This window comes from Xenopus laevis, chromosome 7L (assembly GCF_017654675.1).
Source record: "Xenopus laevis strain J_2021 chromosome 7L, Xenopus_laevis_v10.1, whole genome shotgun sequence".
NCBI classification, from domain to species: Eukaryota; Metazoa; Chordata; class Amphibia; order Anura; family Pipidae; genus Xenopus; species Xenopus laevis.
In genome coordinates this window covers 56,379,996-56,394,585 of record NC_054383.1, presented here as the reverse complement: position 1 = coordinate 56,394,585, position 14,590 = coordinate 56,379,996, and the positions used below count along the sequence as shown (strand labels likewise).

Below are 14,590 nucleotides of genomic sequence, written 5' to 3'. Positions count from 1 at the left end.
AGCGACAGTACGGGCCCAGGAGAAAAGGATATACTCTTTTCCTGGAGCGGCCCGTCCTGTCAGTGCAGACGTCTGGGGATGTTCAAAAGCCGTCGTGTACCCAGACTGGGAGGGGCTCATGAAGTACCAGTAACCACTGCTTATAGAAACTTCTTTCCAAAGGCCACTTCACCTGAAGCAAACATGTGAAGATAATAACATTTTGCAAATGTATGAAAGGAAGACCAGATGGCTGCTTTATATATCGGTTCTGGAGAAGCCAAGAGGTGCTGACTGCTCTCGTATAGTGGGCACAGAGTTTCAAAGGTACTGGTCACCCACCTGTTTGTAAGCCAAGGAGATTGTCTCCACTAACCATCTGGAAATGTGACCAGAAAGGTGTCTGACCTTCTAAATGCGGAGCATCTCCCATAGATCCGAGGGCCCTAACTACATTCAGAGTGTGTAGATGTTTTTCTGCATCATTCTTGGGATCTGGGCACAGTAAAGGTACCACCATCTCCTGGTTAATGTGGAAGGCATAGACTACTTTCAGCCTGAATGTAGAAGGAGTTCAGAGAACTGCTTTGTCTTCTGAAATATTAACCATGGTTTGGTAATCGACAGACAGAGCCACCATTAGAAATCATAGGGCCCCATACAGCAACATTTTCGGGGCCTCATGGGCCCCAGCCACCCCAGCACCACCCCAGATCTCACCCACACCACAGTTAAAAGACCACACAGACATCAGTGTTAAAAATGGTAAACCTCCCCCCACACAAGTTATAAAAAGCCATTGATGGTCAGGGCCCCCCTACAAGTTAAAAAAAAACTTTGGCGCCAAGGCCCCCCTACAAGTTAAAAAAAATAATTGGTGACCAGGGCCCCCCATAAAAGTTTTTTAAAAATGCACAGACCAAAGAAATAAACACACTATGGTGGAGCAAATGTTTATTGTTTTAATACCACTGTTTAAACATGCCACAAAAAAGGTTGAACTTGATGGACGTGTGTCTTTTTTCAACCTTACTTACTATGTTACAATTGTTGAGATTATGATGTTAACACTACTAAGCTTTACTTTATGAAAAATGTGTCTTTGAAAATTAAAAAAGTTCCTTAAATAAAAAAAAAATCATTGGTGGTCATTAAAAAAAACATTGGGGCCCCAGAGAATATTTTCTCTGGGGCCCCAATAGGGGTTTAAAAAAATAAAAACACATACATTGGTGTTCAGTAGAACTGAACTTGTGACTTCAGGACTTAAACTTCAGCTCCTTTCGTGGCTTTGGGTCTTTTTGCGGCTTCAGGACTTCAACATTGGCTCTTTTTGTGACTTTGGCTCTTTTCGTGGCTTCAGGACTTCAACTTCAGTTCCTTTCATGACTTTGGGTATTTTCGCGGCTTAGGGACTTCAACTTTGGCTCTTTTTGCGACTTTGAGTATTTTTGCGACTTTGGGACTTCAAGTTCGGCTCTTTTTGGTGACTTCGGTTCTTTTCGCAGCTTCGGGATTTCAATTTTGGCTCTTTTCATGGCTTCAGGATTTCAGAGGTTCAGGACTTTGGGAGAGGTGGCATAGCTTCAGCACCCCCTGTGCCCCCGTCGACAGAGATCCAAAACTCTGCGTGCCGAACAAATGGCCAGAAAAAAGGATACCTTCCAAGTGAGGTATTTGACCTCACAGGATTCCAAAGGCTCAAAGGGCTTGTGTTGTAGGCTCTTAAGTACCAGGTTCAGGTCCCATGGTGGAGTGGGGTTTCTGTAGGGTGGTCTGATATGGAGTACTTCCTGGAAGAACTGACACACCTCTGGTAGTAGAGCCCATTGGAACTGGAATAGCGTTGAGAGGGCTGAAGTCTGAGTTTTCAATGCAGCCAAGCCAATGCCCTTGTACAGGCCCTGCTGTTGGAAACTGAGACATTGGGCCAAGGCACAGTTTTTCCAGTTAAACACCATTGTTGTAAACCACAATTGAAAATCTTTCACGTCCTATGGTAGGCTTTGGATGTGGTCTGTTTTCTAGCCTTAAGGAGTGTTGTAATCATCTGCTCTAAAAATCCCTTTTCCCTCCAGAGCTGGGCCTCAAGCTCCATGCCGACAGCTGGAGCATTCCCAGATTGTGGTGAACCACTGGTCCCTGAGACAGTAGGTCTGGTCTGAGAGGAAGTCACCATGGGGGAGCCACTAACATGTTGACCACGTCTGCATACTATGCCCTTCTTGGCCAATCCGGTGCGAATAGTATGGCTGGCCCCTGTTCCATTTTTAGTTTTTTGATGACTCGAGGCAAGAGGGGAAATGGAGCGAAGATCTTTAACAGCTGAAATGACCATGGCACAACCAGTGTATCTATGGCCTCTGCCCCAGGTCCCTGGAGTGGGCAAAGTACCTGGGTAGCTTTTTGCTTTTGTTGGATGCCATGAGGTCTATCTCTGGCCACCCAATTCTGGCCACTACCTCCTAAAAGGTTTTCAGGGTGGAGAGACCATTCTCCTTGATCTTGTTCCAACTGAGGTAGTCGGCCTCCCAGTTGTCCACTCCTGGAATATAAATTCATACATTGCCAGGACATTGGCTTCCACACACTGGAAGATTTGGTAGACCTTTTGCATTGCTTTTTTGCTGCAGGTTATCCCTTGGTGGTTTAGATAAGCCACCGTAATGGTGTTGTCAGATTGGATCTGGATCAGTGTGGTCTTGAGTAGCGGAGTCTAATGAAATAAGGCGTTGAGCACCGCCACTGCCACTCCCCATCCTGTGAGGCTGATCACTCTCCATGGGGGTAGTGCCCAGAGGCGCCCTGGGAGAGGTTGCTCTTGCTTGTCCACCACCCCAGTTGGACTCTGACCGTCTTGCTGATATGTATGACCTGGTAGAGGTCGCTGTGATTTTTGTTCCACTGACAGAGAAATTACGTCTGCAAGGGTCACATGTGGAAGTGTGAAAATGGTATTGCCTCTAAGGATAACACCATGAGGCCCAACAGTCTGAGGCAATCTCCCGCTGTCATCACTAACTGACCTCAGGGTTGAAGTCTATAGATCTGATATCTATAGATCTTGTCGCCCAGAAGGGCAACTGTGCATGCCCTTGAGCTGAAGATCAAGATTACCAGGAACCTGATCTCCTGGGTCGGCTGAAGGTTGCTCTTTTTCAGGTTGATCAGCCAACCAAAGTCTCTTTTTTGAATCGCCTGTTGGATGTGGTGTACCGCTAGTGTGTGTGATGGTGCCTTTATGAGAATGTCATCCAAGTAGGGGACAGAGGGTATGCTCCTTTGGCTTAGGATGGCAATGACTGTGGCTAGGAACTTTTTGAACACCCTTGGCACTGTGGTCAGGCTGAATGGCATTGCTCTGAACTGGTAGTGATCCTGGCCTATCGCAAATCGTAAGTAGCGCTGGTGAGCCAGGTGTATTGGGATGTAGAGATAGGCCTCCTTGAGGTCTATTGTTGTCATGAAATTATCTGGTTTCATTACATTGATTACTGAGCGCATAGTTTCCATCCTGAATTTCTTTTTGGTGATGAATTGTTCAGGGGTTTGAGGTTCCAGACTGGCCTGCACTGGCCTCCTTGCTTGTCTACCAAGAATAGGTTGGTGTAGTATCCCTTGAAATTATGTTGTGGGGGTACTGGTGTAATTGAAGTTTGTTTAAAGCATCTGCTGCACACAGACTCGGAGCGCTCGTTTCCTTACTGGATTGCGGGGGATTGAGGAGGGAACAAATGCTTTTCAGAAGGGGTGGGAATCAAAAGGTATTCTGTATCCGTTTTGGACAATTTGTAAGACCCAGTCGTCTCTGACCGAGTCCTGCCACACCTGGTAAAACTGGAGAAGCCTTCTCCCTACGACTTCCTCTGTCCCTGGTGTGGGCCAACGTCTGTGGGCTTCTGAGCACCAGGTCTCCTGTTTTGTTTCTGGCACGAGGGCCAAGTGTGTTTTTTTTCCAGTTGGCATAAGCAGAACCTGGAGCCTGACCTTGTGTCTGGTTTCTGTAGGTACAAAAGGAATGTGAGGAAGTTCACCAGGGCTTATGCTACTGTTGCATGATTCAGGGCGGAAACTTCAGCCTTGTGGTAGGAATGTGATTCCCCCCCCCCCCCGTTACCTCTGTGATTAATTGCTTCAGCTCTGTCCCAAAAAGGTGCTTGCCTGAGAAAGGAAGGTCCCAAAGTTTTCCTTTGGAAGCGTTGTCTCCTATCCAGTGACAGCGCCAGAATGCATTGTGGGCTACCACTAAGTTAGCTGATGCCAGACTTATGACTTCCATGGCTGAATCACTTAAGAAATCAAACGTATCTGCAATATGGGTCAACTCCATTTGTAAGAGCAAGTCTTGCTCATAATGGTGCAGGAGCTCCTGAGCCCAGAACTTCGCTTTTCGTGCTAGCCCAGCTGCCACTGTTGCTGGTCTGATGATGACCGCCACATTAGTAAAAATACAAAGAAGGAAGGCAGTCTTCTAAGTTTAATAAAATTATTACCTGGTGGAGAGTCAGAGGCGTGAATTACTGTTAACAATTATTTAAAAATAAAGAGAAAGATAGTAAAAAGCCCCCGCACTCTTGAATGAAATGAATGGATTAATATCTAAATTTTACCGTGGACCGGTCAATTAATATAAATAAAGTGCTTGTGCTGATGATGAAATTAATTGCTTGGTTAATTAAAAACCTTCTAATAGTTTAATTAAATATTAAGCAATTATCAAACAACAAGTTCAGAAAAGCATAGAATTGCTTTTTCTGTGTATATTGAAAAATTATGGCTGGTGCTGACGTAGTGTTACGTTTATGCTATGTTTGTTGACAATTAATTCAAGATTCTAATAAGTTATAAAGTGCAAGTGCTAGATTAATTACAGTGTGTAAATCAAAATAGATCATTTTTGCAAGTGCTAGTGCATTATATAATCAAGAGGTAATTCATTAACAAAAAAATTTGTTAAAAAAGAGATACAGGACCGTCATTCAAAGAAAATTGAGTAGGAAAAAGAAAATAGTGTACAGGTGGAGAAGTCCCAAAGAAACTGCTGCCTATTGATTTTCTAAACCCTGGGACCCCACACGGGGAGAAAGTAGTACTGAGGACTGTGGTCTGGTATATTACATAACCTATCTCATTGGAAGAGCTAAAATATCCTAAAAAACCACAAATCCACCAGTGCCATATAAATAGCAGAGATTGAGAGAAATTGAATGCGGTTCCCTGGACCAGGCTATAAGTATTCAAATTCAGTTAAAATTTGTAGCACAATAATCAAGTGATTATAAGGATCTGAGCAACATGTAAAATCAAATTATTATGAAGAGAGGCTCTGCTGACGCGTTTTGCTAATAAGCTTTGTCAAGGCCACATTAATGTAACCCTTCCTTAGGTTATTTTCCACCTGCTTATCCATGTGGACTTTAAATGCCATTGCATCTTCTGTTAAGAGCATAGTATACTTGGAAAGGCGAGATACCACAGAGTCCACCTTCAGGGCATTGTCCCATTTAGATCCAAACTCCGGCGGTAAGGGGTATTTGGAAAATAAAATTCCTAAGGCTCAAACGCCTCTCCGGTGCACGCAACTCCATTTCAATGCTTTGAGTTATGAACGTAAATACAGGGAAGCAATCAATACATTTGCTAAACCAATACATTTGTAATATAGTGCTATCTGTATCACTGTAAGGCCCTTTGCTTTTCATTGCATTGTTCTGTTATGCAGAAAATAAGAGATCATTAAAATGAACAATGCATATGGTAAGCAAATTCAATTAATAAACACAAATATATAGTGTAGCGGGCAATTTTGAATTCTCTGGCCTGAAAGCAAACAATTGCTTCGCTTTACCCACACAGCTACATCAATGTGTTCAAGACAAAAGTTCAGCAAATACAATAGTCCTGTTCCAAACTACTATATTTTGTATAATTGAAGAAACACATCATTAAAACAGCTCTCTGCAACATCCTTGACTGAGTATGAACCAATACCTTATTCTAAAATGGGACACCAAGGCAATTTCCAATAAAATGTGAAGTTAGAAATTATGCATTCATAAAAGTACCCAAGATAGTACAGAATACAAGATGGTCCAATGCAAAATTTACACCTAGGGCCCTCTTTGTATGTGTGTGTGTGTGTTTATGTGTGAGTAAAATATGTTTTAATATCTGCAGGCACGTAAGCCCAGACTTAAATATTTAATAAAATGTTTCATGATAAAGCTTGGGGAATTAATACCTCTAGAACAGGAACATAGACAATCAAACTTAATATGGTTTAAATGTTATCTATCACAATAAAGATGCTTCTCAGTTCGCAATCCCAAGTGAAAAATAAAAAAAGATTTCCAGTTTATGAAAGCAAGCATGAATAAGTTGTTCTTGTATCCCTTTCTTCAAAAATATTTTTTCTGTGCAATAGTAAATGGCTGTACTGGCCAAGGTTTGAAGATGCAGGAAGGACAAAGACCACTATAAATTGCTTAAGAAAACTGCTAGAAAGAACTTTAAATATATTGTATGCATCTCTAGGGTGCCTGGGAGAATGAAAGATATTGATTTAATATTTCATAACAGTAATGTGATGCTTCCATTTGCTGTTGTATAATTAACTTTCATAAAAGGCTTCTTAGGCTGTAACAATTTTCCCACTTTACAAAGGCAAGTCGTTTTGGAATTTGCTTAAAAACTGTAAAACACAAAGGTCTACAGAGAATGCAGACAGTGATAAAGATACTGTACGGAATTTGTTGGAAATAAACACCGGATGTTATTATATTAAATCTTAAAAACCATTCATTGAGCACATTCCTTGCGCAAAAATGCTTTACAGTCAAATAGTATGCCATTACTGCCAATTTTTGTTAACAAAAAACAGACAGTAGTAACCACACAATATCGGATTCTTTTATTCTAAAACTGATTTAAAATTATACAATACCCTTAAGGTGCATCAATGAGTGAAAGTGCTTAGTGCTTAGTGCAATCAATTCAATACTAGCTTAGCAACCAATTAATTTATCGATAAAACTATCAGTTAATTTATTAATTCATTTAATCAATTACAGTTCAATAATTAAAGTGATTGTGCTTTAATATACCATCGATTAACTATGAATTCATTTTAGATCATCAATCAATTAAGGTGCCAGTGCTAATAAATATCAGATATTTTAAACACTTGTCAGCAATTCATGAAATAAAAGAAATTGAAATGGAAGACAGAGTAGAGGTGGTGCTGTCCTGATTTCTACTAACTGTTTCTATTTCTGTCTATGCCCTTGGACACCAAACAGGGAGGAAGGCTGGACACTGAGGACTGCGGTCTCAATTTTTAACTAATCTGTAGAAGATATAACTAAAAAAAACACAAATCCTCAGAGCCATAGAGTAAAAGAGAATTGAAGGAATGAAGGGCTGCTTCGGTATTAACCCAAACCTTGTGCGGCTATTGTGCGGCTATTGTGCGACGTGATCAGTGCTGAAGGCTTATTTTTGTTAAAAATGAATCAAAATAGAAAAGAGCAGGAGTTTATGGAGTTAGGAGTTAAATCTTAAAAAGCATTCCTTGAGCACATTTCTTGCACAAAAATGCTTGACAGAGGAGCAGACAGTATGCAATTACTGCCAATTTTTGGTGCCATTAAAGCAAAAACTACAGGATGGTCAAATAGTTAATTTACTTCTATCATATGCTGCAGAATGTGTAGAACAATACCCTGTTTACTTTATTCGTAACTTGTTAAAATTATGAAAACTGTACCAAAAATATATTTAATACTAAAATAAACACACTGAATTAGAGACTTAACACAATTATCAAAATGTAGCTTCATCTTTCCCAGTATGCAAAGCGTATTATCAATCATAATAATCATGTTGCAGTGCTAAAAATCCTCAGATAAACGAAGATAAAAACAATTATAGTGAAACTATTGAACTAAATTGACTGCAAAAAACTAGGGATGCACCAAATCCAGGATTCGGACCAAGATTCTGCAATTTTAAGAAAACACATGACTTTTCATCACACAAACAAGGAAGCCAAACATTTTTTAACTGCGCTGTGCGTGCAGTTCTATTCCCCCTTATTTACATATGCACATTAGGGTTCGGCTGAGGCTTTCACAAAGGATTTGGGATTTGGCTGAATCCTAAAATAGTGGATTCGGTGCATCCCTACAAAAAACATTTTTTTTTTATTGTGTTTTTACTTCTGTTAAAGGGATGTCATGATTTTGTGCAGTGTTTATATTATATTACACTATGTGCCTTTCAAATAATTTATTCTATCATTGAACATTTTATTTTCAAACTATTTTTTTACTTTAACAATGGTGTTTGGCCAGCCATCTTAGTTCATTATGCATGATTTTGTGCTTGCAGAAACAGCAAGCACAGTTTGTTCATGCATCTACTGAATTAGCTACAGTATTTAATTCTTATCTCTCTGTCTTACAGCACAGAGCTTCTTCCTCTGTTCTCCTGCATGGTGTTGTTTGCACTACGTGGCAAATTGGTGCATATTCAGAGGTGCAGACTAATGCTAAGCTAATTTTGACCTGTAGGATTCTAAAATGATGCCAGCCTTCGGGTAACACGTGTTTGAAAGTATAAGGGGTGTCTTGGGGTGTCAGAACCCTTTACCTCTCATTGTATGATCTGGACAAGGCTATATTCACATGAGCTTGGGGGGTGTTGACTACTGACATCAATTTGCAGAGCAGCAGTAAAGAAAGACTGAACTTTATCAAAGCACCATTCTGGAGACTGAAGGAATCCTGGGAAGTATGGTTTGATTGACATCTTGGTTTAAAATATTAAAAACCGTATTTGCTCTTTAAAAATAAATATTTAAATATTTCAGTATAGGTTTATGTGTGAGAAGCACTATAAATTGATGTGGTTTAAAAACAGCATGCTTCCCCATGATAATATCCCTTTAACTAAGGGACTCACTAAGGATTGTTAAAGCATGAGATAAAAAACCTGTTTCACTTATCTTTCTCAAGAAAACTATTGAGAGATCATGACAAATCACATTTTAGTTGAAACTGTGGGTTAATACTATAAATCTAAAAATGGGGCGGTATTTGGGATAATTTACGAAAATACCAATGCTGTATCCATAAAAAAAGATAAAAGCAAGTAACTGTTTTGATGCTATGGATTAGTATAGTGTATAGTGCAATTTAGCACCTATGCTAGTTAATCAGCATTACTATTTCCAAAAACATTCAGAACACAAAAAATTTGTTTTGAAACAAATGCAACTTAAAATTATTTGCTTATTTTGACTACAACAAACCAAAATCTATTTTGACCTGTAAGCTAAAAAATGAATAGTACTGTGTAATATGTTTATTAAACACTAAAATGTTACATTGGTTCTATTATGCACATTGGTGTTGTTTTACAATATACAAGGTTGACAAATTCATACCATACCCATCTTTAAGCTATTAAGAGGCATCAGGAGACCCTTCAAATACATCAGCAAGTTAAGCAATGTCAAAAGCAGATATATGATCTCTGATTAACTGAATGAGGGATATCACTTGTGCAAGCTCAGTACTCACGGGGGTGTTCTCATAGGAGTGAGATAGGGCTTGGCTTACCTTGAGAGTTTGCTTGCAAGAGCCCTATGCTGTCATCAAACTGCATAGATTTGATGTTGAGAGATGCTAAAATGCATTCTTTGTCCTGCAGTGATGTATCATCAATATTATTCTGGTTGGCTGACAGGATAACGCACATGTCACACAGGTTAATGTTGACAGCTCTTAGATCTGCTCGACTTAACGGTGTCCCCTAAAGAAAAATCATAACAGGGCGAGTGAGAAAAAAGGCAGATTATAGTAGTAGACAGAATCAGAAGACTGAGGTTTATGTATTCATGAGAAACAGTAATAAAAAGCTACAACAGAGCTTAATTACGTGAGAACATTGTGATTATAATGCAGTGTGTGTGTGTGGATAATTTGGCAAGACAAGCTTTTTACCAAATTCTTTGGTTTGATCATACAACTCTTTGGGGTACTGAAAGAGAGAGAAATATGGGAGATCTAGGTTACCTTCAAGTATTATAGAAGGGCTATTTATAATTGATGTATGTCAGAACCTTCTGAAGTAAGGGTTGGCATGTGGCCTGAGCATTGCCATGCACACGTCTTTCTATTGTGAGATATTCAGCTGGTGAAGACTAAGCCTCTATAGGCATAACATGCAAAATGAGCCTTGTACTTTTTGCCCGATGAAAAATATGTTAGGTATGGGACTCTCTTGTGCAATAGAGTGCTGCAACTTGTACTTCATGAACTAAGGTAGAAGTTACTCACAAACTGGCAAACAATGCTTAGCATATAAAGGTACAACTGCTTTATGAATGGTGTTTTAATCGTAAAAACAAAACCACCAAGAAATTATAAAATGACTTTAGTGGTTTTGGGGAAGTGTATATTCTTCAAAATTTGAAGATATCTTTTTGCTCTATATTTTTTTTCACATTTCAGATTTTCATTAAATAACTCTTTAAATAATAGTTGCCATTGGCATTGACAACAAATGATCTAACTGGGAAGACTGCCTTTTGTTCATTCTTTAAAATTCATACTACAAATATCATTGCTATTATTACAGTTATGATTTTTTCCCACTAACTTACAGGCAATATTGACACCTTTGGGAAGTTGTGTAGTGTTTCCCATTCTCTTTTAATGTAATCAAGGGACCCAACAAAGACTATATGTTTCAGCTCATGGTAATGGAAATTGCTGGCTCTCAGTGGCATCACCAAATTCCGTACTCCAATCAGTGCCGACGTCATGTCTCCAAAAATGCAGACAACCACATGCCCACTGAGGACTGTCATGGCAGCTTCACTCCGTGTCTAGATTTAATGATACAATAATAAGTTTGTCATACAGAAATTCTGATTATTATCCAAAAATTCACATTTATTTTTCATGTTGTTATACCCAACTGACTAATGACTCTCACAAAGACCATGTGAACTATATACACAATTTTCCTGCCTGAATAGCCTACACTGAAATGCCTTTGTGCGACAATAAAAAGATATATGTAACAATTTGTTGCACTATATTTCTTTGCAGAAACCCCACTTATTTTTCTAGGTTTGTGGGGAAATGTAATAAAATTTGCAAGTGCATAATGTTGTGAATAAAAATTTGCATGTCGCAATTTTGCATGTCGCAATTTTTCGTTAGCCTTTTATTGCATTGCGAATCTTAATTGCGCATTGCAAACCCTTTAACATCTTCTCTGGAGTTTCATTAAATACTTTGTCTCAATAAACGGTTTACGATTGCAAAATTTTATTACATACATCAGGAATACATTGCATGATGCATGACGTCAGCGTGCATTAGACTTAAATAAAGGCCTGACATACATCGCAAACTATACAATTTGCAATCGCTATGCTACTGTCACATGAGAGGCAAAGTGTTTGCAAAGGCAAAATGTTTCACTTTTGAAACATTTATTCACATTACGAACGAATTGTGAATGATTGTTGTGGTCGTGACCAATTTTACATTCCCCCTAAGTGCTTTGTCAAGGGGATTCACAAAGGACATAGGGGCAAATTCACTAACCGGCAAAAATTCGCCATCGATGGCTTCGCAGACATCGCAACACTTCACCAGGCGTAAATTCGCCTATACAATGCTAATTCACGAAGATCTGAAGTTGTTTACAGGGTACCGAACGTTGGCGAAATTACGCCAGTGAAATTACGATCAGCAGTTCGAAGTTACGCTAGCGTTGGCTAATTAGCATATGGCGTACAATGGCCGTATATGCTGCAGAAAATACATTACACTACACAAGGCCAAGGAACCTTAATACAATTATATAAAATTGTTATAATGCCCAACACATGTGCCCACAGTATAGTTTAGGTGCCATATCTTAGCAAATGTAGAGAAGAAGGGTACCCCTTAAAACATTTACGATCTTTTTCAGTCTATCACACTTTAAATAGGAAAAAACACCAGCGTTTTTTGGGACTTAGAAAAAGTTTCAACTTTTTTTTGAGGAACTCCTATCTACTCTATAGCACTTTGCCTGGTCTGAGGTGGTAAAGGCAAGTCTGGCGATAGAGGTAACACGGTCAGTAAAATCAAGAACCTATCATTAGTAAATTGGCGAAGTGCTGAAATGACGTCACTCTGGTGAATTTTCGCCAGCGTTAGCCACTTTGCCCTTTAGTAAATTTCCCCCTTAGTGTCTGAAATGTTGGGGTATTCTCCCACACACCAACTTGTCTGCCTTACAAGCTTTATTAAACTATTAATTTGCATATGAGTGCTGGTTTTTTTTTTATGTACTAAATTATAAGTATTAATGACTTCATAATTATACATTGTAATTACATGCTTTATTAAACTATTTATTTGCATACCTTAAGGGGCAGATTTATCAAGGGTCGAATTTCGAGGGTTAAAAAACCCTCGAAGTAAAATCCTTCGAATTCAAATATCAAATTCGAAGGATTTTTGCGCAAAAGGTTCGAACGATTTTAAGCGATCAATCGAATGATTTTTATTCGATCAAAATAACGTAGAAAAGTGCTCTGGAAGGTCCCCATAGGCTAACATTGCACTTCGGTAGCTTTAATGTAGCGAAGTATGAAGTCAAAGTTTTTTTTAAAGAGAATAGCCGAACGATTTTTACTTCGAATCGTTCGAATCATTCGATTCGATCAAATTCGATCGAATTTGACCAATTCGATGGTCGAAGTACCCAAAAAAATACTTCGAAATTTGAATATTTTTGCAATCGAACAATTCACTCGAGCTAAGTAAATCTGCCCCTGTGTGTCAGTACTAATGATTTGGTGTGCAGAGTAACTTTTGTAGCTTGGAATATTATATGGCTCTATTTGGGCCTTGACTTAATTTGTATAAAGGGAGTGCCATCCATTAATTGCTGTTTTTGGTTTAGGGCGGATCCAGGACACCTGCAATCCCCGACCTGTCACTTTTCAGAAAACCTTTATCTGGTCTAGTGTCTTAACTTACTATAAAACATGTTGCTAAGAACATAAAAGCCATATATATATATATATATATATATATATATATATATATATATGGTGTTATTTACTAAATTCTGATTTTACCTCATTATTTTAATTAAAAAAAACCACAACCAAACTCCCTTACCCAGATTTTCAGCATCGAGCTTTAATAAATCTTGAAAAATTTACATTTTTTTTTAAAAACCCCCGAAAAATTATAGATTTACCCCAAAAAGACCAACCAGATAAATGAGAGGTTTAGTAAATAACCCCCTAAATGTAGCTATACTCCAAAGGGGTTATTTACTAAATCTCAAATTTATCTGGTTGGTCTTTTTGGGGCAAATCTATAATTTTTCTGGGTTTTCTTAAAAACCCAAATTTTAAATATCCCCCTAAAAAATTGGATTATTTTAGGCTTCTCGGGCAAAAACTTGAACAATTGTATTGTTCTGGGAAAAAGCCAGAAAAATTCGTACAATACGTTTTTTGTAAGATTTTTGGGTTTTTCCCTGAACCGATTAATTTGAGCTTTTTAAATAATAAATAAGGTTAAATCATGTATGGGAATTTGGTTGTGATGTTTTTATTAAAATAATGTTATAAAATCAGATTTAAGTAAATAACCCCCTAATGTACCATTCAATCAATATGGACATATGGTAAATTCCTGAATAAAAGCTTGGAAAGGGAGTGAAAAACTGATTAAAAAAAATTGGACATTTATTTTCTACCTTGCCTGCATGTTTTTTCTTAAATATTATTTTATATCTTTCATTTTAGTCATTCCCAGTATTATGTTTTGGTGTGATCTCTCAACACTTACCAGAAGCACTTTATCCAATTCCTTGGCTGGACACCAGTGGAACATACCAGTAGAATCATATCTTTTAACACTGCTAGAATCCATATTATCAATTTGATCATTCCCAGTCATGAGAAGGGGATCATGCCTGTTGAAACAAGAGACGAAATGAAAGCAACTGAAGGAACAAAAAAAATTATTTTTCCATCTGTATTATTTCTATTTGTGATTAGGGATGTACCGAATCCACTATTTTGGATTCGGCCGAACCCCCGAATCCTTAGTTAAAGATTCGGCCAAATACTGAACCGAATCTAAACCCTAATTCACATATGCAAATTAAGGTGGGAAGGGGAAAAATTTTTTACTTCCTTGTTTTGTGACAAAAAGTCATATGATTTCCCTCCCCACCCCTAATTTGTATATGCAAATTAGGATTCGGATTCGGTTCCGGCGGGCAGAAGGATTCGGCCTAATCCGAAACCTGCTGAAAAAGGCAGAATCTTGGATTCAGTGCATCCCTATTTGTGATACATACATAAAAACATTTTATTCTGGTGAATTGTTTTACAATAAAACATGCAAGTAAATATATTTTGCCTTGAACATAAAGAAAATGTCCACATGAAAACCATTACAATATTAGTAGATTAAAACTCGAGAGCAAGTGAATGAGGCAAAACATGTAGACAGGATTATTGTTTGTTATAAGCAGTAAGCAACTATTTCTGTGTGAAACATCCACAGCCCCTTTAACC

At 38.3% G+C, this 14,590-nt stretch overlaps 1 protein-coding gene across 17 annotated transcripts in view; it reads right to left on the bottom strand.

Annotated features, from left to right (window-relative positions):
* The window catches only part of kcnma1.L (potassium calcium-activated channel subfamily M alpha 1 L homeolog), a 673,250-nt gene that overhangs the window by 202,891 nt on the left and 455,769 nt on the right, over positions 1-14,590 (bottom strand). For all 17 annotated transcript variants that reach the window (XM_041568337.1, XM_041568334.1, XM_018240308.2 and 14 more), the window contains 3 exon segments: positions 13,854-13,980; positions 10,646-10,870; positions 9,600-9,792 (listed from right to left, as the gene is read on the bottom strand). In XM_041568337.1, the coding sequence (XP_041424271.1) occupies positions 9,600-9,792; positions 10,646-10,870; positions 13,854-13,980 (545 nt within the window).